Source organism: Montipora foliosa, chromosome 13 (genome assembly GCF_036669935.1).
Source record: "Montipora foliosa isolate CH-2021 chromosome 13, ASM3666993v2, whole genome shotgun sequence".
Lineage (NCBI taxonomy): Eukaryota > Metazoa > Cnidaria > Anthozoa > Scleractinia > Acroporidae > Montipora > Montipora foliosa.
Window position 1 is genome coordinate 23,074,891 of NC_090881.1, and position 25,000 is coordinate 23,099,890.

The 25,000-nt window shown below is 40.0% G+C and overlaps 1 protein-coding gene and 1 non-coding gene across 2 annotated transcripts; both read right to left on the reverse strand.

Annotated features, from left to right (window-relative positions):
• Window positions 1–10,495: 10,495 nt before the first annotated feature.
• Window positions 10,496–24,682, reverse strand: LOC137982707 (NACHT, LRR and PYD domains-containing protein 6-like). Its single transcript, XM_068829849.1, has 5 exons — window positions 24,611–24,682; window positions 18,706–19,347; window positions 17,512–17,565; window positions 15,284–15,388; window positions 10,496–14,324 (listed from the first exon to the last, which is right to left on the reverse strand). The coding sequence occupies exons 2-5, from the start codon at window positions 19,337–19,339 to the stop codon at window positions 11,809–11,811; spliced, it is 3,309 nt and encodes a 1,102-aa protein (XP_068685950.1). The 5' UTR covers window positions 19,340–19,347; window positions 24,611–24,682; the 3' UTR covers window positions 10,496–11,808.
• Trnay-aua (transfer RNA tyrosine (anticodon AUA)) lies at window positions 16,044–16,117 on the reverse strand. The gene has a single exon. It is a non-coding gene; the product is annotated as a tRNA-Tyr (tRNA).
• Window positions 24,683–25,000: the final 318 nt, after the last annotated feature.

Sequence of the window (25,000 nt, forward strand, 5' to 3'; positions counted from 1 at the left end):
TGGGTAAAATGTCCTCCCAGGGGTCTCAACATCTAAAGAAAATTGAAATATATAGCGTACTTTCGAAATCGGCCTTTGACTCGCAAATTGTGAAAGAGTTGCATAGAGAATTTATAATAATTATTTCTTGCGCTTTTCTTTACAAGTCGAGACTTCAATATATGCGAAAAGCAACCATCATCTATCGAAGATATTTCCCCAAACATAAATAACCTTGTTTCTTTTACCCTTTTTCTGACCAATCCATCTTTCCTTGCCTGCTTTTTTCCTTGGCATGCTTGTCTGCTTCCTTGATTTGTTTCTCGCTTGCTTGCTTCGTCACTTTTCCAGGATTTTCATTGTCATCTTCAGTTGTTGCACGACCCTCTTCGTGAATGTCATCACTAAGAAGTACGATAGTACACAGTAATGTATAATAGGTAGTAACTTGATCGAATGACAATTACTTCCTGTTCCAGTGACGAAACTAGTGTTGGCAAGTGTTGGCACCAAATTGTGGATAGCGACTAATAGCTAAAACAAGTATCTGGTAAATGAATGCGAAGATCTGTTTCACCATCAGTCGTAGCATCAAGAGCGTGGAGAATAATTTTTGTATCAGCTTCTTCGTGGTCATTCACTCCGCTGCAGATGGCTCCTGTCTTCATGTGACACTTGACATTGCATTCGGTCCCGTGCCACAAAAACATGCTTTCTTTCAACACAGCTCTCTGATGGCGAGGAAGGCAGTCAGTTCTACCTTGGTCTTAGCATGAGCGATGAGCTTCTCCCGAGGAACCTTTACAATGTACCTAGAATTTGTGATGCGATAGTTAACAGGATCCCGGAGCGCCTTGTCGTCTGACCCGTGTTGCAGTTTTAAGGGAAGAAGGAACATCATATCTATTATCTGTCTAACAGCCGATTGGTTAAATGCTCTCCTAAGTATTCGCAAGTTTTGATTAATTCAGTCTTATCCATCGATTTTACCTCTGCTATACCGTCAATAGGCCATTTCCGAGTTAATGTCTACCTCCTCTTCAAAGCGAGTCTAAGTGCGAGGGTTTTGTGATGGTAATTAGCTCTATTTTACATAAGAATGAAAACTAATTATCATAACAAAAACTTCGCACTTGGCCTCGCTTCGAAAAGGAGCCAGGCAAGAACTCGGAAATGGCCTATTATTACAACTGTAACTGTAATTTTCAGCCCTAGGAGTGCTGGTTGCAGTTGCCCCGCTAGATTCTAGTACTTGCTTCTCTCTGTAATATTCACATCAAATCACTAGCTCTTAAAAGAGCAATGTAACACGGCACCATCAGGAGCGAACCGGCGGGTCTAAAATGCAGGTCACTCGTTGCAGGTTATTGTTTTACCTTTTGAAAGTAACCAATAGCCCTCAATTTGGCTAACCCTAGGCCTAAAAACCAACTTTAGGCCTAGGGCTAGTCAAATTGAGGGTTTGGGTTACTTTCCAAAAGGTAAAACAATGACCTGCAACGAGTGACCTGCATTTTAGACCCGCCGGGAGCGAACATCGACTTTGGGACGACCGAGAACTGACTCGTGAAGACCAACTGCTTCTTTGATGTCAATTTCTGATCGACTCTCATTAGACAGGCAACAAGAGGTCTATCTTCCTTCAGCTCCGCAATCTTGTTTGTAGCTATTACCTCAGACCGACCCTCAGACCACTTTGCCGCTGTTTTTCCACGTTCTGAGTTTGCGCTTCCTTATAGTAGCCCAAAGATTAATCTCCCTGATTTGATCCTTTCTTATACCAAGGACTTAGACAACTTCCTTCTTATTTTACTCCGGTGAACCAGATCTTTCTTGATCTTGTCGGCCATGAATACTTTTGCCACCAGATTGTAGAGATCAGTGTTAGCGCCCGTTGAAAAGGGATTGGTAAAGTTAAATTTGATTTTGAAACTTAGCTGATGGATGGCATTATGAGTCGTGTCTTGTGGCAGCGAGAGAGAGATTGTGGTGGTGCCCTGGCGTTCCTGGTAGTAATCTTCATTCTTCTAACCTGTATGTTTGATAAATGGGTTATATAGCAAACTACTTTACCTACATGGTAGAAATACTGCCGTGCATGACGAAGGGAGATATTCAATTATGCTTGTGGTAATTTAACGACGGTTCATGCATAGAATTGAAGGGAGATTTTAATAGGTCTTGAGCGGGGACGGTACAAAACTGGACCCCCCATCTGGACCTCCTTCTGGACCCCAATCGAGAGAAGAAAGAAAACAATAGATCGTTTTCACAGTGACGTCATCAAATTATAAAAATCGCTTGAAATAAATGTTTTTTCAAGCTTCCAGTTCCGGGACGTCCTTCGTTTAAAAAATACAGCATTTTGATTTTCCGAATTGTCACCTTGCGTGACACCATCAACCTCGTTCCCAGGTCTTGTCACCACTGAGAGCCCTGGGATGGGGGGGAAAGGCCCGCCTTCTCCTGCCCGTCCCACTCTCGGTGGTGAAAAGCCCTAGGAGCGAGCTTGTGACATCATGATACAAGGCTATTTGGTTAAAAAAAAAAAAAGTATATCCATAATCCCTATGAATCTAAGCAGTTTGAGCCTTTCAAGTACATTAGCAGATGTGTTCATATACACGTATTTTATCTCATGAGCGAAAAGTAAGCGCTTTCATTGCAAAGTGAGATATTCTCGTTGATTACCGGCCGTCATATTGGTGGACCACATGTAATGGGGTCTCCATACAAAACTCTATAAAGTTGCGTGAAAACGCTTCGAGAAATAACTCAGAAACGATGAACCGCACAGACCTGAGATTTGAATATGTGGTTAAAAGATTTGTTTCCTACAACATCGCAAGTTCTTGACCTTTTTCATTGAACGAATTCAAATTTACTGTTTGTTACGTGGCAGTGTAAACTACTGAAAAACAGAACAGACATTGTTCTCGCGCATCTTAATTCCTCCATTCGCACACAACCACAATTCCTTGCGTCTTTGATCACAATCCCTTGCGTTTCGAAGAAAAATGTGTTCTTCTCCCAATTAGAGACTAATTGGGAGAAGGACACATTTTTCTTTGAAACGCTTCAGGCTCATTCACTGCGGCAGCAATAAATATTACTGAGATAACGGTCACTTTAGTTTACAAAAGAAGGAAAAAGAAAAGACAAAGGGGAAAAATAGGACTGTTTTCTTCAAAAAGCGCAATTTCGATCCGACCAATAGTCAACAAGAGCGTAGCGATTACGTAATTCACCACCGGTTGGCTCAGTATGGAGGCCCTAACATTGTCTGAATTTTAAAATCGCTCGTGTCGGGGTTTAATCGCTCATTCTCAGCCTTGATGTCACTGTCGGAATTTTGCTGGGAAAGGATGTCTTTTGTCGGATTTTCATTTTATGTGCTGTCGCTACTTTTTGGGCCATGTCGCTTGTCGAAATTTACCCAGTCAGGGCCTCCGTATGGTGGAGCATCGGACTACAAACCCAGGCCAAACCAACAAATAACTGAGGAGAAAGTGCTACCTTTTCATGGTAAAAATTTCATATTTTCTGGAATGAAGACTATAAACCGTAGGCCCTGCCTCACAATCCTTTGTTCACTATACAAGTATTCTTGTTAAAAATATAAGTGGGACCTTTTCTCCTCACCTTTGACCTCCAAGTTATTCTTTTAACTCCCTCTCTCGCCCACTTCCACTCTAATTGAAGGGGATCGGGTGTCGCACATCCTCAGGAGAAGATAGTGAAAACAAAAAACAAATAGGCGAAGGTTCTTTACTTGCTTACCTTTGCTGCTTTTATTGACCCGTTCAGATTTTTTTTTGGACCCGTTATTTGGCGTCAAAGATGTCTCGCGTTCAGGTCTGTCCTTAGAGGATGAAGGTGTGAAAGGAGGATCTGAGCAAAGAGAGCTTGTTATTCCAAAAAGGACGCATTGATATCAGGCTTAAAACTCAACAAATGGCATTTGTTATCATTGTGCATCACGATCAAAGTTGAACGTTTTAATGGCCGAATATATACTAGAGACGAATAACTCGTCTCAGACGAATTGTCCTTCTAGGACGGATATTTCGTGAAAAAAGCTATTTGAACTGAAATGAATGATCAAGTTACTTTTTGAACAGTTCCTGGATTGGGATATTTGCTTTGACATCTGTTTTGCGCGCTTTTCCGGTTCGTCATGGATTTTATAACTGGGCGGCCCAGAAGCCAAGGGAGAAATCCTGGAAACAAGGCTGCTTTCGTGTTATTTAATTAACAACTATTCACCGAAGTGGAGGTGGCTAGCGGTGGATATATACTAAAACAGTGAGATAATGTACACCACAAAAAATTAATCTGGATGTTTTCTTCACTTGTCACGGATGCAAATCGGGACGCCATTTTTTCATGAGTTGCTCGGAGGAAAATAGCACAGGATATCCGGAATTTGACGAGCCAATCAGCGCGCGAGTTCAACGCTATCCACTGTTTTAGTATATACTAAATTTCTTTATATTCTTCAAGAAAAATGTGAACAAAGTAATGAAAAGAATCAAACGAAATTTTTTTTATGCAAAACAAAGATATGAATGCCCTATACTGATGTTTCTCCGAAGGAACAATGCATATTGTGTTTTCAAGGAGAGGACGTTGTACCGAATGTCCGACGGAGAAATCCAAACTCAATTAACGTTGCTTACCATTTGTTAACAATTTCCAGTTGGGATGACCGTTGCATAATGTAAAGCTATTTTTTCCAATAATGTAAGTCACTTACAGTCGCATAAGTGAAGTAAGTAATTTGTAAGTAAATGCTCTTTGTGTTGAAATAAATACAATTGCTGCAAAGATATAGATATTCCATCATATCGATCAAATTGTGCGTAATAGCGTTTATCGTAAAACTATTCCTTGTCAGACCGTTGCACTTCGAGGCCCTCCAAAAGGACTTGAAAGCTGAAGAACCGGTCAAATAGGGCCAAACAGCCCTAGAAACCACACCCTCTGCCAGGGGGGACTCAGACAACTGAGAGCAGGATTGAGAGGACTCCAAGACCTCCTCCGAAACTAAGGCTGACTGGCTAGCCAACACATCCAATTCATCATCCCTGGTATCTACCTCCCGGGAAGGAGCACCGAAGTCCCCAACAACCGCCCCTGAGACACAAGGAGAACCAACACGGTTACAGCGTCATTTGTCGCCACCTCAACATTCACAGCGACCGGGTCACCACCAACCTCGGACACAACAGCGATCACCACAGAAGCGGGAACACTATCTTGAAAAAGATATATATCATTCTTCAGTGTTGCCAATGAAGTTTATGGGCCCCCAAACCTTCCACTCACCTCTTCAACATTCCCCTTAAAATACTTGAAACCAGCCAGTTTTATATAAAACAAGGTCTGAATCATACACATAAAAGCTGCATGCAAGCATTCGAGGCGTTATTCCTCCATGCTCAACTTCCTGCGAAATGACAATGATCTCTCGCTTCCTTTTCTCTTTCATTATCCACAAAACAGTCACCATATTGGTTGATTTATGTTTTTCAGGGTCATCGTTGGTAAAAATCATCTTTTGTGGTAACATACCATTTGTGATAAATGCCTTCAGCCAACTTCTGAACCTTTTCAAGAACACACTTGTAATGCTACACCATTATTGCCTTTCTTTTCTTGTAAAAAAAATATATTGTTACCTGATGCATTTCGCATAGAGACAAAAGCCTGGTGGTTCGAAATTGGATAAGATTCGTTGCTGATTTGAGGGTTCCACTGCCATGTTGAAACATTCAAAATCAGCACGTATACATCAAATATACCTCCATACGTTTCTTCTATGGTCGTTAAATGAAATGAATGAATCGAGGTGGCTTTTTATTGCAACTGTTTGTTATTTTGTAAATGGTTTGAACCCAGGAGTCATATCATTAAGTAAAGTACGATCGTCCGGGTGAGTGTAGTCCTAAGAAGGACTGTTTGAGATGACATTGACTGACGTTTCGACAACCTGAGCGGAAGTCATCTTCAGAGTCGACGATGACTTCCTCTCAGGTTGTCGAAACGTCAGTCAATGTCATCTCAAAGAGTCCTTCTCAGGACTTAATGATTGTTATTTGCATAATTCAATGTATTTATCAATAATACCCTGTCTTGATAAATCTACAAAGACTACTTCCCGTGAGTTGACGATATTTCTTGCCCGTGTTCACACGTCTTCCTGGCACAATTAATTATAGGTAATCACATGATTTTTCTCGTGCCCTTAGAGCGAGCGCAATTTGTATTCTTTGAATAAATTTCAAGTGCTTATTTATTCCAAATTGCTCGAGAAAAATAATGTATTACGTATTAATAATACAAATGATAAAATTCGAGATGGTTAAGCAGAAGATACGCACGCGTATCACCCTACCCAGGAAAAAATGCGCCGTCTGGGGCTCGCGTTTGATTTCAAAACAAAAGATTTGATTTTCTAATTCAAATTTCTTTCTTTTCTAAACCAATTAAAACACATTTGTAATTGCACTGTCTTACAACTTTACACTGATCTTACACGCTTTTGCACTGTGTTAAAGCAAAACTGCATTGCTTTTTTATCCAATGAGACTGAATATTTTTTTCGTGTATATTATAAGAGGGCATTACATGCCGGCGCGTGGATACGAACTTTATCTTCGAGTTTATCTTACGAGTTAGCGTATCGACTTCAACACGAAAATATTAAATTCGTTTCAACGCGCGGGCATGTTATTATATAGAAATCGATGAAATAACAGGACAACTAATCTTTTATTCGTTAAATCAATCTACATGCAATAAAACACAGATCGTACGCACATTTTAATTTGGGTCTAAAACACAGACAATAAGTAGTTATCTGTATTCTGAATGTTATAACAATAAGACATGAAATTTCATTTAAAAAGGTTACGTAATAAGTAAAGGCGCGCGATGCCGTGATGGGCCAAGACTGAAGTAGTCATGACAACCGTGATATAATCACATGTGTTTCAAAAGATAAAAATTGTATCTTCACTGAATGCGAAATTTTCGTCAATGGAAGAATCCTCGTATTTCATCGGTATCTATAGGGCGAGTTTCAATCGAGCATCGTAAGGGGCGAACCATCTGACTTTTGAGGTGGGGTTGGAAGATCTCTCAGTGACAAGAACTTTTTTTCCCAACTGACCAACAAGACAGATTTTTTTTGTCAGTCGAAGAGCAGCGTAATAATTTTTTTTGGGAGATTATCCTCTGTGGGATTTTTTTTGACTACATTCGGAAGTGGGACACACCTCAAAGGAACTTTTTTTAAATAAAGAGCATCTACATCTACATCTACATGTTCCAGCACTCGGCAAAGTCCCTTTTTGGCTTATGGCTGTTTCTGCTTAGGTGGCCTCATACACCGTAAGCCTTTTTAGAGACATCACGCCAAGCCAGCCACTTCTGCTGGTGAGAACAGGACAGCCACAACACCGGGGATGTAGGATTACATCCCCTACTCTTATCGAATAGTGTGTAGGTTCTTTAACGTCCCACAGGTAACTTATGAACATAGAAGGTATTTGTGAGACGTGGCCTACGGTTTATAGTCCTTATCCGAGAAGACTTGAAAGTCTAACCATTTGCAGATGTCATTACAAAGGCAGCACTTTCTTCTCAGTTATTTTAAGATCCTGAGTGTTGATCCGGCCGGTTCGAACCAGCGACCTCCCGCATGACAGCCCAATGCTCAACCAACTGAGCCACCGGTGCGCGGTAATGCATTTGTTTACTATTGTGCAGTGTATTGCCAGCACTAGCAGACAACATTAAATTCACAATGACTGTTCAAGTTAAAGGTTGAATGTTTGTGTGTGTGTGTGGTGCTGACCTTTTCAAACATAAAAGCAATGTGAAGGATTTCCTTGCACTCCAGGTGTGTAGGGCTTGAGACCAGCACCTGGGCTATTCCTTTCCTTGAGGCCATTATATGACAACCATGCACCATTGAAAGATATCTTACATGTATAATGCTGGTTGGCATCATAGTTAATAGATGTAGGCTGGTTATGAAACTCGACAAGTTTCTTTGTTTCATGTTTTTGTTCGCTTTTTTGGCCTTGACCCTGCACAAAACCCGACAAAAACACGCTTTTTTCGGCAGTATAACCAATCAAAAGCTTCGACTAATTTATTCGAAATTAACTTGCGAACCAAAAACAAAAAATTGTGCAGGGTCATGGTCGGTTCAACATCTAATTGCGACTGTATTGTTCTTGCTTTTGAAATTCCCAAGGTTTCATAACCAGTCCCTAGATTAACTATGTTGGCATAGGATGTCAATGATGTTTCAAGGTGTAGACAGGCCAAGCACAAGTTCTGTTGTTCGAGATAACAAATTCAAAGACCTCAGAGGACCTTCCTGTTCTTTATGAAATAAGGGGAGGGGTTTTAAAGATTTCACTTAGTAAGGGCTGGTTTTGTATAAGATGCCATTTGTTAATAAGAATATGTTTGAAATTAGGCACTGATGGGCGATATTCTGTAACAAACGGCAAAATTCTTTTGCGCGTTTTTTGTTTATTTTGTAGAGCCGACATTCTTTCGCTAAAATTGACTTCAGATAGAGTCATGTTCGCAGGAGGAAGGAATCGCCATTGTATGTAGAACATACGAAGCATTCTATGAAAACAAATCTCCGATTGCAACTCACTTCCTCAGAGAAATGCCAAGACTTATCTTCAAACAAAATTTTTCCATTTCAACGGGACATACACACGGACCGCAACGGGAACAAAAGTGGCAGTATCTTTTACTAACATCTTCATGGCGGATGTTGAGACAGATATCACCAACCAAAGTCCTTACAATCCGCTCATTTGGAAAAGATACATTGACGATATTTTTTCTCTATGGAACATAAACAAAGAAACAATAAAGAACTTCATGGAGCTATAGCGAATAGCTTCCATCCCACAATAAAATTCACGGCTGAGATTTCACATACTGAAATAACTTTCTTGGATACTTGTGTATACAAGGGCGATTGATTAACCCACAGAGACTTTCCAATACACGCACTTCAACTCCTGCCACCCTCCGGGCGTCAGGAAAGACTTCATCAAAGGGTAAGCCCTATAACGCTTCTTAGAACTAACTCTTCAAAAGCGAAATTTAAAGAACACATGGCATTATTCAAACAAAGATTACTCCACAGAGGTTATCCAGATAACCTTTTGAACATGACTCTATCTGAAGTCAATTTTAGCGAAAGAATGTCGGCTCTACAAAATAAACAAAAACGGCGCAAAAGAATTTTGCCGTTTGTTACAGAATATCACTCATCAGTGCCTAATCTCAAACATATTCTTATGAGCAAGTGGCATCTTATACAAAACCAGCCCTTACTAAGAGAAATCTTTAAAACCCCTTCCCTTATTTCATAGAGAAAAGGGAGGGCTTTGAAAGATGTACACGCTAGCAAAGCTCTGAGGTTTTTGAATTTCCTATCACGACCAATAGGAGTGTGGTGTTTGGCCTGCCTTCACCTTGAAACATCATTGAAATATTTATAAGACTCTGTAACCTTAGTGAACTCCCATTTTTGAGAAAACCTCGCTTCATAGAATAAAAGAGCATGGCTTGTATGTAAACGACTCAGGTTTGGTAGACCACAAGTAGGGATGCATGGGCCTTCTATGATTTGTAAGAATTTTTTTTGGCTGCACAACGCATGCATGATTTTTTTTTCTCAGACCTGGCCATGCATGGATTTTTTTCTTTGCTTGGGAGGCTGCCGGAAATTTTTTTTCAAAATCTTCCAGGCCCCCCTCAAAAGTCAAATGGTTAGCCCCTAAAACCAAACCCAAAGAAATTACTTTGGCCAATCAAAAAGGACGGAGACAATCCAGTAAACCAATCAAAACTAGAAGTAGAAGACACAAAGCGCGGGAAAATGTTCACGCGCGAGCCACAATTGGTTTTGGTTTCACTTCTAATTGGTTGAAAAAGTGGCGCGAGAACTTTGAACCAATCACTGAGTGAAGTAATGCAAAACCAAAGTAATTCACTAATTACTTTCGACACTCAATTGAAATACCAAGAAAGAGACGGGCGACAACACATGCCAAAAAATTCCTAACCTTCGAATACCATGTGGAAACTGTCTTCAAGGTTGCTTGCTTATCTGGGGACAATTGTTTTTTTTTCTGTAGGGACTGAAAAATTTTCGTCTGCAAACATTTTTGCGCTTCTGCAAACAAATTTTCTCAAAAGTACCCCGTTGAAAGTAATTTTCACTTTTTGTCAGGACTATCATCATCTCTAGTACCAAAAATATCTCAAGAGTGAGCTGTTAAAAAAAAAACCAAGTGTGTGCAGGAAATGCGAAAATCCTGTTCGTTATTGGAGCAAAGTTGCATTTTTAAGGTTCACTATTTAACGTTAAATCGTTTTAAAGAAATTCCCGCCGCCTTAGTTCTTGTTAGACTTACAGAAGAGGTCCGCATAATCTAAACTAGTAATTGACAGATCCATTACTTTAAGCTGCACTCTGCTTTTTTTTTTTCATTTCTGTTAAATTTACAACAAATAAAGAAATAAATAAAATAATGAGCTACAATGATTTCCTAGGGCAGATGAATAAAATAGCAAGGTCAACTTATACATTAACTAGTGACAATTCTAAATTATTACAAGACAAAATGAACATAGAATATCTAAAACAAACGTAGAGATTTCTCAGCGTTGTTTAACGTTGGCTCACTTTAGTGAATGGCTTGTGACATATGAATGAAACTGTGACAAATAACCAGTTATTTAAAAGTTGCGACAAAAAATACATCTTCCATTGGATCATGTAAAATGTGAGCAAACAGTGCACGACGGTTGCTATGCCGCGGTACCGTGCCATACTACGCTTGGAAATGTTTTTTAAAAAACAGCTAAATCCACGAGCGCGCGCGGAGATGACGCAGCAAATTATGCGCAGTCGAGGATTCCTATTCTTAGACAGAAAAAGGAGGGGGGGGGGGGGTTGGGTAAGATGGAGTCAGGTAAACTGAGGGCGCGATTTTCAAATAGAGCTTGTACAACCGTCAGGGGACTCGAAACGCATATAGGTAAGTTACATTTTCGGTCTTGTGATCGGTTTACAATAATCTGAGCCTGTCGTAAGCCGTTCAGTTCAGTGAATGGCATTTAGAAACACGTAGCAAGTCAAGGAAGACACAAATAACCATTGCTTGAAATGGCAAGTCGTTTGATGCAAACAAATTGCTGCACTGATTCCTTTACCGCTCAGTGTTTCGCCGGGTCAGACATGCACTTGAGCCTGCTGAAATATCCTGCATGCAAGTGTTGATAAAACTGATGAGGTCCTCTTGACACCGAAAAGGCAAGAAAGCCAATTATTATCTCAATTCAAATCGTCAAAACTTTGCTTGCTTGTAGCACAGCAATTGGAACGAGGTCAATGCCTTGGCCGGACAACGATACATCAAGCAGAGGTTTCGGAAGAAATGGATAGATGGTCTTTTTGGTCTTGTGAATCGGTTTACAATAATCTGAGTGCCGAACACTTCACTGGATGCCGGACGATTTGAAACATGCAGCAAGTCTTAGAAAACACACCTAACCATTGTTTTGCCGGGTGAGACACTTGAGCCGGCTGAAATACCCTGAATTTAAGTGTTGATAAATCTGATGAAATCCTCTTGACAGTGAAAAGGCTAGAAAACCAAATATTGGTATCTCAATCCAAATCCTCAAAACTTTGCTTGCTTGTCGCACAGCGTTTGCAAGAAGGTCAATGATGTCTTGGCCGGTGAGTAACCGGTTTTCAGAAGTTTTCAGGAGTTTTCAGAAGTAATAGATGATATGGGGAAGTGCTTCTTTAAGAATTTGCAAAGTTTCCCCTGACAATTTGCAATCAAAGCACTCAAAAACGTCGATTTCACCAAGTTTCATTAACAATGAGGTAAGGGGCTTTTGCAAGTGATCCAGTGCGTTACCGTTCAGGCTTAGGTTTGTCAGGTTTGGGATATCACTAGCGGACTTTTCCAAATCTTGCAGGTCGCATTCATTCAAATCCAAGCATTCAAGGCGAAGGACTACCAAATGCGGAAAAAAGGCAAGTTTTCTGGTGAGTGGAGTGAGACTCCCACTAACACTGAAATTGCTGAACTCTAACAATTTCAATGGCATTTCTTTGTCTATTCTGCCAAAAAGGGCCGACATGTCTTCAACATTTAAACTAGTATCACCTGTGCCAGTCAACATGAGTTTTTGTAAGGATGACCATCTCGGGAGCGAAAGACCAAGCACTGCCGCAAATGCTGGAGTCATGGGGAGTTCCAATAGTAACAGGATTTTGAGGCTCTTGTGCGTGATACTGGGAACCAACCTCGTCCACATATTCATCAAATGGAGGCGATCTTTCATTGCAAAATGTCCAGAACAACAAAGGCATTGTACGAACTTAAGAGATGAATTTCCTGGAAGAAAATTTGCCGAATGACACGGTAAAGTAGCAGCCTGTGCACTCTCGGTGAAGAGTCCGACATGGGCAGCACAATTCAGAAGCAAGTCTCTGAAATAAATATTGAGATCACCGTCGTGGATATGAAGGATTGATGTAAAACTACACTCTTTACATTCAACGTCGAGGAATTTTCTCAAAAATGCTCCGAGGGGAACGTTTTCAGAATTCTCAGTTATCTTCATTGGGGCATCAAGGCAGTTCAGTGTTTCTGCCACCTTGTAAAGAGTTGAAACAACGATTTCGAAAGAACGGATTTCAAAAGGACCAACAATAAAAGTCCAGGAAATTACACCTGAAAACAGTAACGAAAGGTAAGAAGGTGGTTCTGTGAGAACTGTAATCCCAACAAAGCAATCAGCGCAAAGCTTTGCAAGCTCTTCTTTTGATTGTACTTCTTCAAAGCAATAAAAAACAAAACGACCAAAGAACAAGTGCCCCATAACAACCTCCTGTAATGGCTTGAATTTGTGGTCTTCACCTGGCATCGCTTCTGATAAGTCAAGTGAAGGATCGTTTATTCTCACTGACTTCAAATGGTCAAACACTTTCGCTGCTCCGTCATCACTAAGTCCACATATAAATCGAAAAACGTTCTCGAACTCGCCACAGCTTTTCAAGGTTTGAGTATGCTCTTCAATCAAACCGAGATTTCCATCAGGTATACATTTGTGAGTCACGTACCAGGCTGCTAAGAATTCTTGTACGCTCTTATGAATAAAAGAAACCATTTCTGTTGGTTGCAAGCTTTCTGTGCACTCAGTTACTTGAAGTAAACCAATGACAACACTTTCTTCACACAGGACTTCAGAAGAAAGTTTACCATACGGGAAGATGTGGTCATCGTTTAAAAGACACTCTAACGCCACCTTACCGACTTGATTGAGGATCTCTGAATTATCCTCTACTCTACTAAAGCGAGGAGGGGTATTCTTTCCTTGGTTGTGGCTTAAAACGTGCTGGACAATCTTCGAATATAAGTTCGTATTGCTTTTCGAAAAGCCATCTGACTGTTCCTTCTTCCATAGCGTGCAAAAGAACAGCAAAAGTAAGGGAACTTTTGCAAGATCTTTCAGTTTGTTTTCTTTCAAGTGATCATACAAATGTCTGGCATCTCTTTTGTCACCAAGCTGTCGAGTTATATACGTCAGTTTGTCCTCCTCACTGAATCCTGTTATTTCTGCTAGCAGGTCTTGAAATTCTTGGAGCTCACCAGCTTTGGAAATTCGACTTGTTATCAACACGCAACAGTCTCTCAATTCTTTTCCACTGAATATATCAAAGATTTGAGATTCCTGTCCACTGTGATACTCATCATAGCCATCCAGCAACAGAAGAACTTCATCTTGATGGTTGGTGATGTAACTCAGAAGACCTTCCACTAACCATTTGTCTTCACGGGCAAAAAGTTTTGAGTTATAAATGACATCTTTGAGGCTTTGACATTTGGACACTTCCTTGAGGTTAACAAAAACAACAAGCTTGAACCTCCCCAGAACAGCTGCTTGTTTATCTTCAGTTTGAGTGTTACCAAGTCGAGCCCTGTCAATCGCCAGCCTCTTCGCAAAAGTGCTTTTACCAATTCCCGTCTCTCCCTGCACAAGAATCCTCTTTGGGTTGTTTCCGTTACCGATTGGACTGAAGAGGTAACTGTAGTGAGCCATCTCAGACTGTTTTGACCCAGCTGAGGTGGTTTCCATTTGGGTTACACACAATCTGGTGAAGACTTGATCAATGTCTACAAGAGACGACCTGCACCAAACAGACGTTCGCACTTTGGAAGTTTTTTTGTAATGTTCTTCAAGCTTTGCTCGGCAGATTTCCTCACTGAAAGACTCTGACCATGAAAAAAAAAAAGTAAAAAGAGAAATGATCGTTACGTTCAACATGCTGAAGAAAGTCCTTGTGTCGTTTGGGAAATATAACAGAAGGTTTAGACGCCTATTCTTTCATTGAACCTTCATCTTCATCGTCAACGCTATAACTGCTTCATTCTTTTTTCATATTACTATCATTATTATCCAACTGTATTTGTTATTGTACTGAAAACGCAAGAAACGAGTACAAATATTCCACTATAATAGTACAGTAGAAAAACGGTTTGACTTGTTGAAGTGCTGAAGTTTGTATCGCGCTTGTCACGTACAAATCTGTTACACGTTCTCGGTTGTTTACCATTCACTTCCTAAAATATAGTGGACGATAGCTTAGTGGACGATTTAGTGTGTAGTATCGTGGTGTATTTTTACTGGTCTCTTGTATTTTGGCGAGCCTGTACGGCGAGTCAAAATACATCGATGCGACGCGTTAAAATATCCCACGATACTGCACTCTAAATCACCCAATAAGCCATATTTATCATAATCAGCATTATTATTGTTATTCAATATTGCACAGCTGATGGTGAAAGAGCTGGTATATTTGAGAAATGTTTCTTTTTTCGTTGGTTACAGATTCTATTGAAACCTATGGAACTGACTTGGAGATGCTCAGAAAAACTCAAAGTGCTCCTTTTCAGGTATTTCTTCATACATTTACGGGGGTTGACATTGCACCATCCCCTTCAATAAATTATAATTGTGAAATGGTACATGATATGAACATCAAGTCATCGTTTCTGACCTAACATGAAGGAACTCAATGTCAGTTGTCCTTCAACTATCCACACCAAAAATTCGTGTCAAAGTTATCTCCTTTAACCTATCATCATCATCATCATTATCATTATTATTATGATGTTACGGTCATATTTACCTTCATTTTTTGGTTGAAGCCCTTTTAACGTTAAGTGCATACCTTTTATTTTGTCGACCTTCCCAATGCTTAGCAAGGAACTCTCAGCAACTCGACCTTCGTAATGCCTTCTACATGTAAGTTCTGCTTTACACTGCTCGAGTGATTCTTAAGAAAACAAAACAGGCAATAAAGGAAGGGGGTTACTACTTGCCTTTGCTTTTAACGCACAAGTTTGTATCTTTTACCAGCTAAAATATAAAGCCTACATACTTTTATTCACAAGCACCGCTTAACCCATTGACTCCTGGGAGTGAGATTAACAGATTTTACTCCGTCTAACGCCAAACAATTTTAATTTAATTCGTCAACGGGGGGGGGGGGGGGGGGGAAGGTTTAAGTTTGTCCTGAGTGCGCATTCCTTGTGCCTTCTGCGCCTCTTTCTTATTGAAAAAAAAAACAAGATAGAAATGTTAAGTAAAGTAAAGGCACTTTATTTGGCCTCGGTAGTTCCTTCAATTACAAAACTGGTATCAATGGAAGCCAACGGTGCGCCCTTTACCCCCCTCCCTCTGTCGGTGCCCCGTTTTAATGGATATTTAAAGCTAAAACTTCTTAGCAGCACGAAGTAAGATATCGCTTTGATGATCCATACGATGTTTTTGAAATTCATATTTAATCAATACATGTTTCGGATGAAACATCATCCATCGTCAGTTGACAAATGAGAAATAAACTAAAGTTGAGCAATAAATAGTGTAACAAAGTGAGATATGAGAAATGAAATGATGGTAGAACCAACTGGGATCTCGGAAAAAATCCGAGCCCCAGATGGGATTCGAACCCACGACCCTCCGTGATATAGTCGGATGCTCTAACCACTGAGCTACTGGAGACTCTATGGTGAGCAAAGGTGAAATGTGGGTATTGACTCTGTAGCTCTTGACTCTGTATTTGACTCTGTAGCTGCGTGATGCAGCTCGAGTCAATACCCACATTTCACCCTTGCTCACCATAGAGTCTCCAGTAGCTCAGTGGTTAGAGCATCCGACTAGATCACGGAGGGTCGTGGGTTCGAATCCCATCTGGGGCTCGGATTTTTTCCGAGATCCCAGTTGGTTCTACCATCATTTCATTTCTCATGTGTTTATATCAAAGTGAGATATAACATGAATAATTAAGGATGAAGGCGAGAACAGAATAAAAACACCCAACCACGTCCACTTCTGAACGTTGTTCAGAAGACTGTTTTAAAATTCTCGACTCTGCTTCCACACGTTTCCAATTGAAAATCAAAGAAGCCATGCACATCCTTTGGGAGCAGCCATCTTTAAATTCCCAAGTCAAACATCTTAATTTATCCCTTTCATACTAATTAGTTTCTTTTCTTAGCCTAAACAGTTTGGTTTTTTCTGTTTTGTTTCGTGGTTGGGTGTTTTTATTCTGTTCTCGCCTTCATCCTTAATTATTCATGTTATATCTCACTTTGTTACACTATTTATTGCTCAACTTTAGTTTATTTCTCATTTGTCAACTGACGATGGATGATGTTTCATCCGAAACATGTATTGATTAAATATGAATTTCAAAAACATCGTATGGATCATCATATTTAAAGCTATAGCTACGCGGATCAGAGGAAAGTCGAAACAGACGTTCAAGTCACTGAGAATCGAACCGGGAACCTCTTGCTCCAAAGCCACACACCAACCAGCTGAGACACGCCTGCTCCTGAATGGCGAGGAGAGTAGAGCCAACAAAGCCAGGAACTCTCAGCAACTCGACCATCATAATGCCTTCTAAGGTTTGCTTTACACTTCTTGAATGATGCTTAGGAAAACAGAACCAGGGACGGCGGAACGTATTTTGTATTGGGGGGGGGGGGGGGGCTAAGAAGCAAACGCTAAGTTGTAGGGGGTTCTGGGGGAATTCTCCGCCAGAAAATTTTGAAATCTTGAAGCTCGGAAACGCTACTTTCAGTGTTCTCAGTGAGATATCAATCAATCGTAAAAACCATTTTGAAATTTTATTTTTTGCTTGAAATTGGGGTGGGGGGGGGGGGGGGGGGGTTTTAGCCCCCCCAGCCTATCCCCCCCCGGCTCTGCCAATAAAGGAACAGGGTTACTTCTTGCCTTTGCGTTTATAAACAAAAAAGTTTGTGTCCTTTTCCAGCTAAAATACAAAGCCTACACACTTTTATCCACATGATTATTTGATTTTACATGTTACTTGTCCATTGGTGGGGGGGTAGGGTTTAAGGTGTCAGTGGGTTAAGACTCTTCTCAACCTACCCTGGATCTCTTTTAGTTTGTCCTGAGTGTGCACTCCTTGTGTCTTCAGCATCTCTTTATTATTGAAAACAAAACAGAAATGAGGACAACAAAGATAGGAACGAGGAAAGTATAGCCAACAACAACAGGAACTCTCGGGAACTCAAGTTTCATAATGCCTTTTAAATTCTGTTTTACACTGCTCAAGTGATTCTTAGGAAACAAAACAGGCAATAAAGGAAGCGGGTTACTTCTTGCCCTTGCTTTTACAAGTTTGTGTCTTTTACCAACTAAAATATAAAGCCTGACACAATTTTGTTCACAAGCAGAGCCTAAGCTCAACCTACGTGTACCCTGAAACTCCTGAGTGGAAAAAATGGTTCAAAAAAAGAGGAAAAGGAAAAAAAAACCAGATAGAAATGAGGAAAGTAAAGCCAATAACGCCAGCAACTCTCAGTAACTCAGTAGAAATAATGGTCTCAATAGTTTAAAGAGAATTTCCACCTCAACAAAAAAATAACATTAAACCACAGGCAATGATGTCTACCATCAAATTGTCCTGAACATTCTTTTTCACAAAAAGTGCATCCGAAAACAAAATATTTCACTATCACCTCTATTTATAAAATTTCCCAGAATAATAACATTGTGGCATGTTACAGTTCCCCTAATGTTATTATGCAAAAGCTCCTTGCATCAGAATAATGAGGCAACCATTACACATCATAACCTTCAGGAAAGTGGTGCTTGCAAAATTGTAAGTAAAATGAGTGAATCAAAAATTCAATTTTTTCTGATACAAACACTCTTAACAAAAAATTCACTTAAACATTAATGCAAACATAATACCTCTGCAAGTTGAGCGTTGTTTCTTAGTGGGAGTAGAGTTTATCAGTGGGAGGAAGCAAAAGTAGTCAGTAATACATGTATGGGCCGCTTCTTAGCCAGTTGAATGGATGAAGTCTTGAATTTTCTCTTTCCTGAAATTGTCATGTGCCTTCAAAAATAGTATTAATTCTTGGTTTACTGAATTTATTGCCAAGGATCATGAGCTGTTTATAGCGCCATCAATCTAAATTAACTAGTATTGTAACATTATGGCGCTCTTTCCTCTTTTCAAGGAACAAAAGCGACAGGTGCACAGAAAATGGGAAGTGTCAAAGGCTCAAATCCCATTGAATTTAACAATGAACACCCATTAAAAATATGGTGTACCTTCAAGTTGTTCAAGTTTGTCCTTGGTGCTATCATCATCTTTCTTCCACTCTTTCAGCAACTCACGATAGTGCTCTTCAACATCAGGATCCATGCACTCAGTCTTCAGTCGGCTAATTGCAGATGTATAACTTGCTGCAGATCCAAGTGCTAACAATGCATTGCTGATCTCAAGCCATAATGCATGGAATGTTGGCTCGTCAACAGATGCCTGGGATGCATGACCATAGACACTGTTTCTGTAATACTTGATTCTTACTATGTTGGCTTCAATGCTGTTATCAGAAGCAGGGGGAAGGATGTCCCAGCTTCCAGTGCTGGCAGGGGCACTCAAGCCACAAATGTTCCTCAGCAGTACCATCAGAAGCGTAATGTCAAAGCTAGCTGATGAGACTGATGATGAGATAGCTGGGAACAGCCTTCCCCACTGGGTAACATTTAAAATCTTCCTTTTTCGCAGGGACTGCAATGTAGGTAACTTAGCGGCCAATATCCAGTGGAGACAGCTTGGGGGATGTATCCTGTCAAAGGTGTCTCTAACCACCTGAGTTCCAACATCCACTAAAAGACGACACAACCGTGCATAGTTTGTTGTTTCCGTAGTGGATGAAAATGACGGTGCCGCACTTGCCATCTTTTAAACTGTTGATTCACATTACTTATAAGTAGTTTTTTTGAAACACATTTCAGAATAAAAACTAGCGATAAAAAACGACGTTTCGATCTCTCTGAGATCATTTTCAAGTAGTAAAAGAAGCGAATAAAATCTGCATATATAAGTACAAATTAAGACGTGAGAATGTCCAAAGATAAAATATGTAAATACAAGCGCTAAAATGTAAGTGTTAAAATATTAAAATACTATATAAATAACTTGCACGGATTAAATCTACATGACTGTTGGTTAAAACGCTAAAGCGTGAGTGTTAAGATACCAAAACGCTATAAAGAACTATATAAATAACTTCGCACGGATTGAATCTGACTGTTTGTTCAAAGTTGGTTTAAGCTCCTTTATAAAAAGCATTTCGTAGATGAGGCAATCGAATTTACTTTCGCACTTTCTCAAGATCTTAAAGTCACGATATATGAACAAACAGTCAGATTCAATCCGTGCGAAGTTATTTATATAGTTCTTTATAGCGTTTTGGTATCTTAACACTCACGCTTTAGCGTTTTAACCAACAGTCATGTAGATTTAATCCGTGCAAGTTATTTATATAGTATTTTAATATTTTAACACTTACATTTTAGCGCTTGTATTTACATATTTTATCTTTGGACATTCTCACGTCTTAATTTGTACTTATATATGCAGATTTTATTCGCTTCTTTTACTACTTGAAAATGATCTCAGAGAGATCGAAACGTCGTTTTTTATCGCTAGTTTTTATTCTGAAATGATTCACATTAGCTGTAAGAAAAAATAGCATTATCTGTGAGGCCCAGTTTCCAATAATGCAGACATAATGAAGATCAAAATCACAACATACTACTCTATTGTTCAATTCTATCCTTTAAAAGCAGTCAGGGGATATTTTAATTAGTTTGGGTCACTAAATTGTTACTACAGTCGAAGCTCTTGTAAGCGACCACCAAGGGAATTCAAAAAAGTGGTCGCAACTAGAGCTGGTCGCTTACGAGAATGGGCTCTCGTAAGCGACAAAATTATAAACAATAGAGGATGGTCACTTATGAGAGCTTTCAGCAAGAGTCTCTGGAATTTGTAAAATCTTATTGATGGTACTGAAGATTCAGGGTTGGGAACTTCTTACTTTCACTCACATCTTCCAAAATATCCTTATCAGACATTCCCAGCCAAAACATTTCAAAACATTCAAAGCCCTCCTTGAAGAGCGAGGCTACCCTAGGCAGCTTATCGAGGGAACGCTATCTGAGGTCATTTTTTCGGGAAGACAGACCGCTCTTAAACAAAAGGCCAAAACCGCCGAGAAAATTTTACCATTTGTCACAACATACAACCCAGCAGTGTCAAATCTTCAAGCAATACTGACGCTCAACTGGAGTTTTATTGAAAACCAGCCATTGCTGGCAAACATATTCAAGAAACCTTCTTACATATCATACAAGAGGGGTAAATGGCACATGCTCGTTAAAGCAAAACTGTGAACTGAAGGTTTCAAAAGTATCTGTAACCACAAACCGGTACAAAAGAGAGGCCGGTGCAGGTCTGTCATGCCGGTCACATTCTTTCAAATGCTCAGCGCAGTGGGTTGTCTTTTTATTAAAGCGTTGGCATACATAGATGAGACTCTGAGTGGTCGCTTGCAAGAGCTTAAAAACAATCAGAAAGTCCAGTAGGGTAATCCCAAAGGTGGTCGCGGTCGCTAACGGGAACGGTCGCTTACGAGAGCGTTCAATTAGAGAGTTTAAGTGACATTTAAAACGGTGTTTTACATTGGTGGTCGTAATTAGAGCGGGTCGCTTACGAGAGTGGTCGCAGTGAGAGCTTCGACTGTAGTTATTATCAATAATCATCATTATTAGTTCCTAGGAACAACTACCTTGCCTTGAGATTATTTGACCTGATTATTTCTTTGAAAACAGTTCACTTAACCCTCAACTATTCAAACTCACCAATTAATATTAATGTATTAAGAACTCAAGGGTACGCACGCCTAAACGAAGAACCTAACCTGTAAAACGTGTGAAATAAATAGGATGGAGTGTTGAAACAGTAAAAACACAACGATGGATCAAAAGAGGCAACTTTTGCTAAATATGAAATAAAATACCCTATGAGGTCATGGATTACGTCATATCAATCACTCTACGCAAAACGCTGATTCAGGAAAAAAGCAGAAGTTGTACGGAAGAAAGCAGAGGTTGTAAGATGAAAAACAGCCTCAGTGTATAACATGTGCTGTAGTAATATGCAGCCTCAGTTCATAGGTCCTCCAGCTCTCAAAGAAGCTATAGGTTCATGGGCCCTAGTTTGCTAAGACCTTATGAGGTGGAACACCTGACAAAGGAGGTTTTTTTTCAAAGAAAAATATGCCTTCATGTTTTGGCTCCAGAGATTGTCAAAAAGCCTTATTGATACTCACTTTTACACATGGTTTCCAAATTATGAGACCCTTATAGAAGTCTGGAGTGCATCCAAGTGCATTTAATTTAACTTCAGTGCAAGAGAAACCATCTGAGTGAATGCTGATGACGTTTTTTCCTGCATATTTTAATACAACTTGGAAAAAATTTTGCATAAGGAAAACCAGAAATGTGGACTCCGGAAATGGAAACAACAATAACAATCGACACTTCAATAGACCTTATTCGCTTGTACATTTTGTTTTCCCAATACAGATAAGTATCATTCTTGTTACGTTCAAGTAGACACTTGTTGATCCATCAGCAGGACAGCTGGTCAATGGTATTGCGCAAAGAAGACAACAAATGCTAACTCATGGAGGGCTATCTCACTCACTTAACAAAGGCAATAAAACTACAACAACAACAACACGCACACAACTCTCTTATATAGGTTGTGCTACACTACATGTACATGTATTCTTAAGAACATTCTAAGTGATTAATGTTCTATACATTTGTAAATATCACAAATCTTAAGACTTGCATTGTATAAATAACTACTGATTCCTAAATGCTCTACCACTATTCAGCAATCTAGAATGTTCTTTCAATGTCACACAATCTTCTTAGTCAAATCACATCAATACATCCCCTTTCTTTTAAAAGAAAGAAAAGGAAATCAGTCACTTCACCACACAGTCTTTAAATCTCAGTATTCTTTGATGATTTTGCCTTCAAGCCAACCTTTGGCACCTAGTGCTCGGCCATATTCACTGGGAAATGACATAATTCCAAGATCTTTGCTAGCCTGCAAGCTCAGTAAGGGATTTGCAACCAAGTGAACAACAACTATCCGAATTGAGTGTTCCTTTCCTCACAGATCTTTAAACTGAAGATCTGTGGAGCCTAGCACTTTTATTCTCGTTCCTCCGTAGGTATCAATGCCGATGGAATCTGCATCTAGCTTTTCTCCATTCTGGTCACCAGTAACTCGCACATATTCTTTGAATGGTAGCACATTACAGGTTGCACCGGTGTCGAAGAAAATTAATGTCACGCAACTGTTTTGTTGGCGCATGCTGGTGATGAATCAAAATTAAGACCAATGGTGATTTTCAAGAGGAAAACGGTGCCTAAAGTTGAAAACAAGCACAGGGTTATCAGCGACGCCCAAGAGAAAGGCCGACTTGATGCCGAAGGAATGAAGAGTTTGGCGTGCTCCACGTGTTGGGACTGGGGAGACGAAAAAGCCTGCTTGTTTATGCTTTCGAAGCTCGTGTGACTGAAAGCATGAAAGCAGCATTTACAGAGAAAACACCATATTATTTTGTCAAATATGGAGTAGTAAAAAAACTTTGATAACACACAAGACAATCTTGTGGATGGACAACAAGATGAACTTGTCAATGACGAATCTTGTGCGAGAGAAGTGCTGTTCAATTGTGACTACGAGTTAAAGTTTGTATAAAGGTTTCAGTTTTTAAACACTTTACATAGGCTTATTTACTTTACTGTTGTATGTAGCAGAACAAATTTTCTTATCCAGGAAATAGATCTTTTTCACACTAGTTTTGCATGAACAATTAATTTTCTCTGCTTTTCACTCTAACTTTTTTTTTTTTAAATGCAGTCCAAAATTGGGGTGCGTATTATACACGGGCGCATATTATACACGGGTAAATACGGTATTGTCAATTTCAGAAATATCCCCTATGTTTGAAGAATATGTTAGTGTCATCAGCAAAGACGATAAAAGACAGATGCAGTAGTCAGAGGATGAAAACATCGATTTGGCCGTATCCTGTAGGTTGGTTGCCGATGTTTTGTGATCATCACTGTCCAGTGGCCAATATTGTGCCCAAGGGAATAGACCCCTTTCAGTTAATTCCCAATCTGGAGGACAAAACAATTATTACATCGTTTTGCATTGGAAAGGTTTGTTTCTCTCAGGGAAGAGAACAACCATTGTTTTGTCCTCCAGATTGGGAATTACTGGAATGGGTCTGTACACTCGTCTGGCAAACTGAGAAGGCGGGTCAGAGTTTTACTCTGACCTTGTGTGGGCCCATTTCTATTAGTAGTATTAGTAGTAGCTCACATGGTTCATATGGGGTACAAAACTAGCACTTCTCATTACACTCTAATCAGTTAAGTCTGTTGAAATATAAAGTGCGACACGGCCAACGTTTGTAAAAACGTAACCCTTCCTTATACTTGTACATGTTCATTCCCATGACTTAAACATCTTCAGTTCCCACGGCCTGCTCCCGTCTGACCTTGTAGCTCAGTCGGTAGAGCAGTGGTGATCTAACCCGAAGGTAGTCGGTTCATTTCCCACCCTGGTCAGAGTTTTTCTCTGTCCCTGTGTGGGCCCATTTCCATTAATAGGGCTAAACGCTCACATGGTTCATATGGGGTACAAAACTAGCACTTCTCATTACATTCTAATCAGTTTGGGCGCGTTCGATTGACCCTATTCCGGAATAGGAATACGTTGGAGTGATGATTAAAACGGTACAGTATGTTTGGCGCGTTTCGAAGCAGCAAGGATAACAAAAATGTGTTTAAAACAAAATTTTAGTAGCTATGTGACAATTTAAATTTGAATCTCCGTAAAAACGAAGGATTTCTTACGTATATTCCATATATTCCTATTCCGGAATACGGTCAATCGAACGCACCCTAAGTATGAGGAGCGAAAATAGTTAGCTAGCTGAGTTCGAACAGCTCGAGCCCATTTCAAACGTCTATTTCTTGGAAAACACGCCACTAAAAAACTTTATGATATTCACATTAACAGCTTTGCTCATAGTGGCTACCGATGGTTCGAGAAAATTAACAAAACTGTGCTTACCTTACCTTCGGTGACTCGAGAGAATTATCTTCACGAAGAAAGAAAGCAAAGTACTGTACTTCCCAAGAAAGCGGAAAAAGCCGGGCACTTATCGCCCCTGAGCATGCGCTAGTTACCATGCCACGGCTGGACGGATCTGTTTCTGTTTGTCACTCTCCTGGTTACATAATACAGTCAACTCCCGCCTTGCGGACACCTCGCTATTACGGACACCCCGCTATTAAGGACAGCAGCTAAATCTCCGGCGAAAGTTACAGACGTTTGACTGAAATAAACTCCCACTATTACGGACTCTCGCTATTACGGACTTACGGACACTTTATTCGGTCCCAACGTTACAATTTTATTGTTTTCTCTCTCGTTATAGCGGACACCGAGCAGCATCTTGGA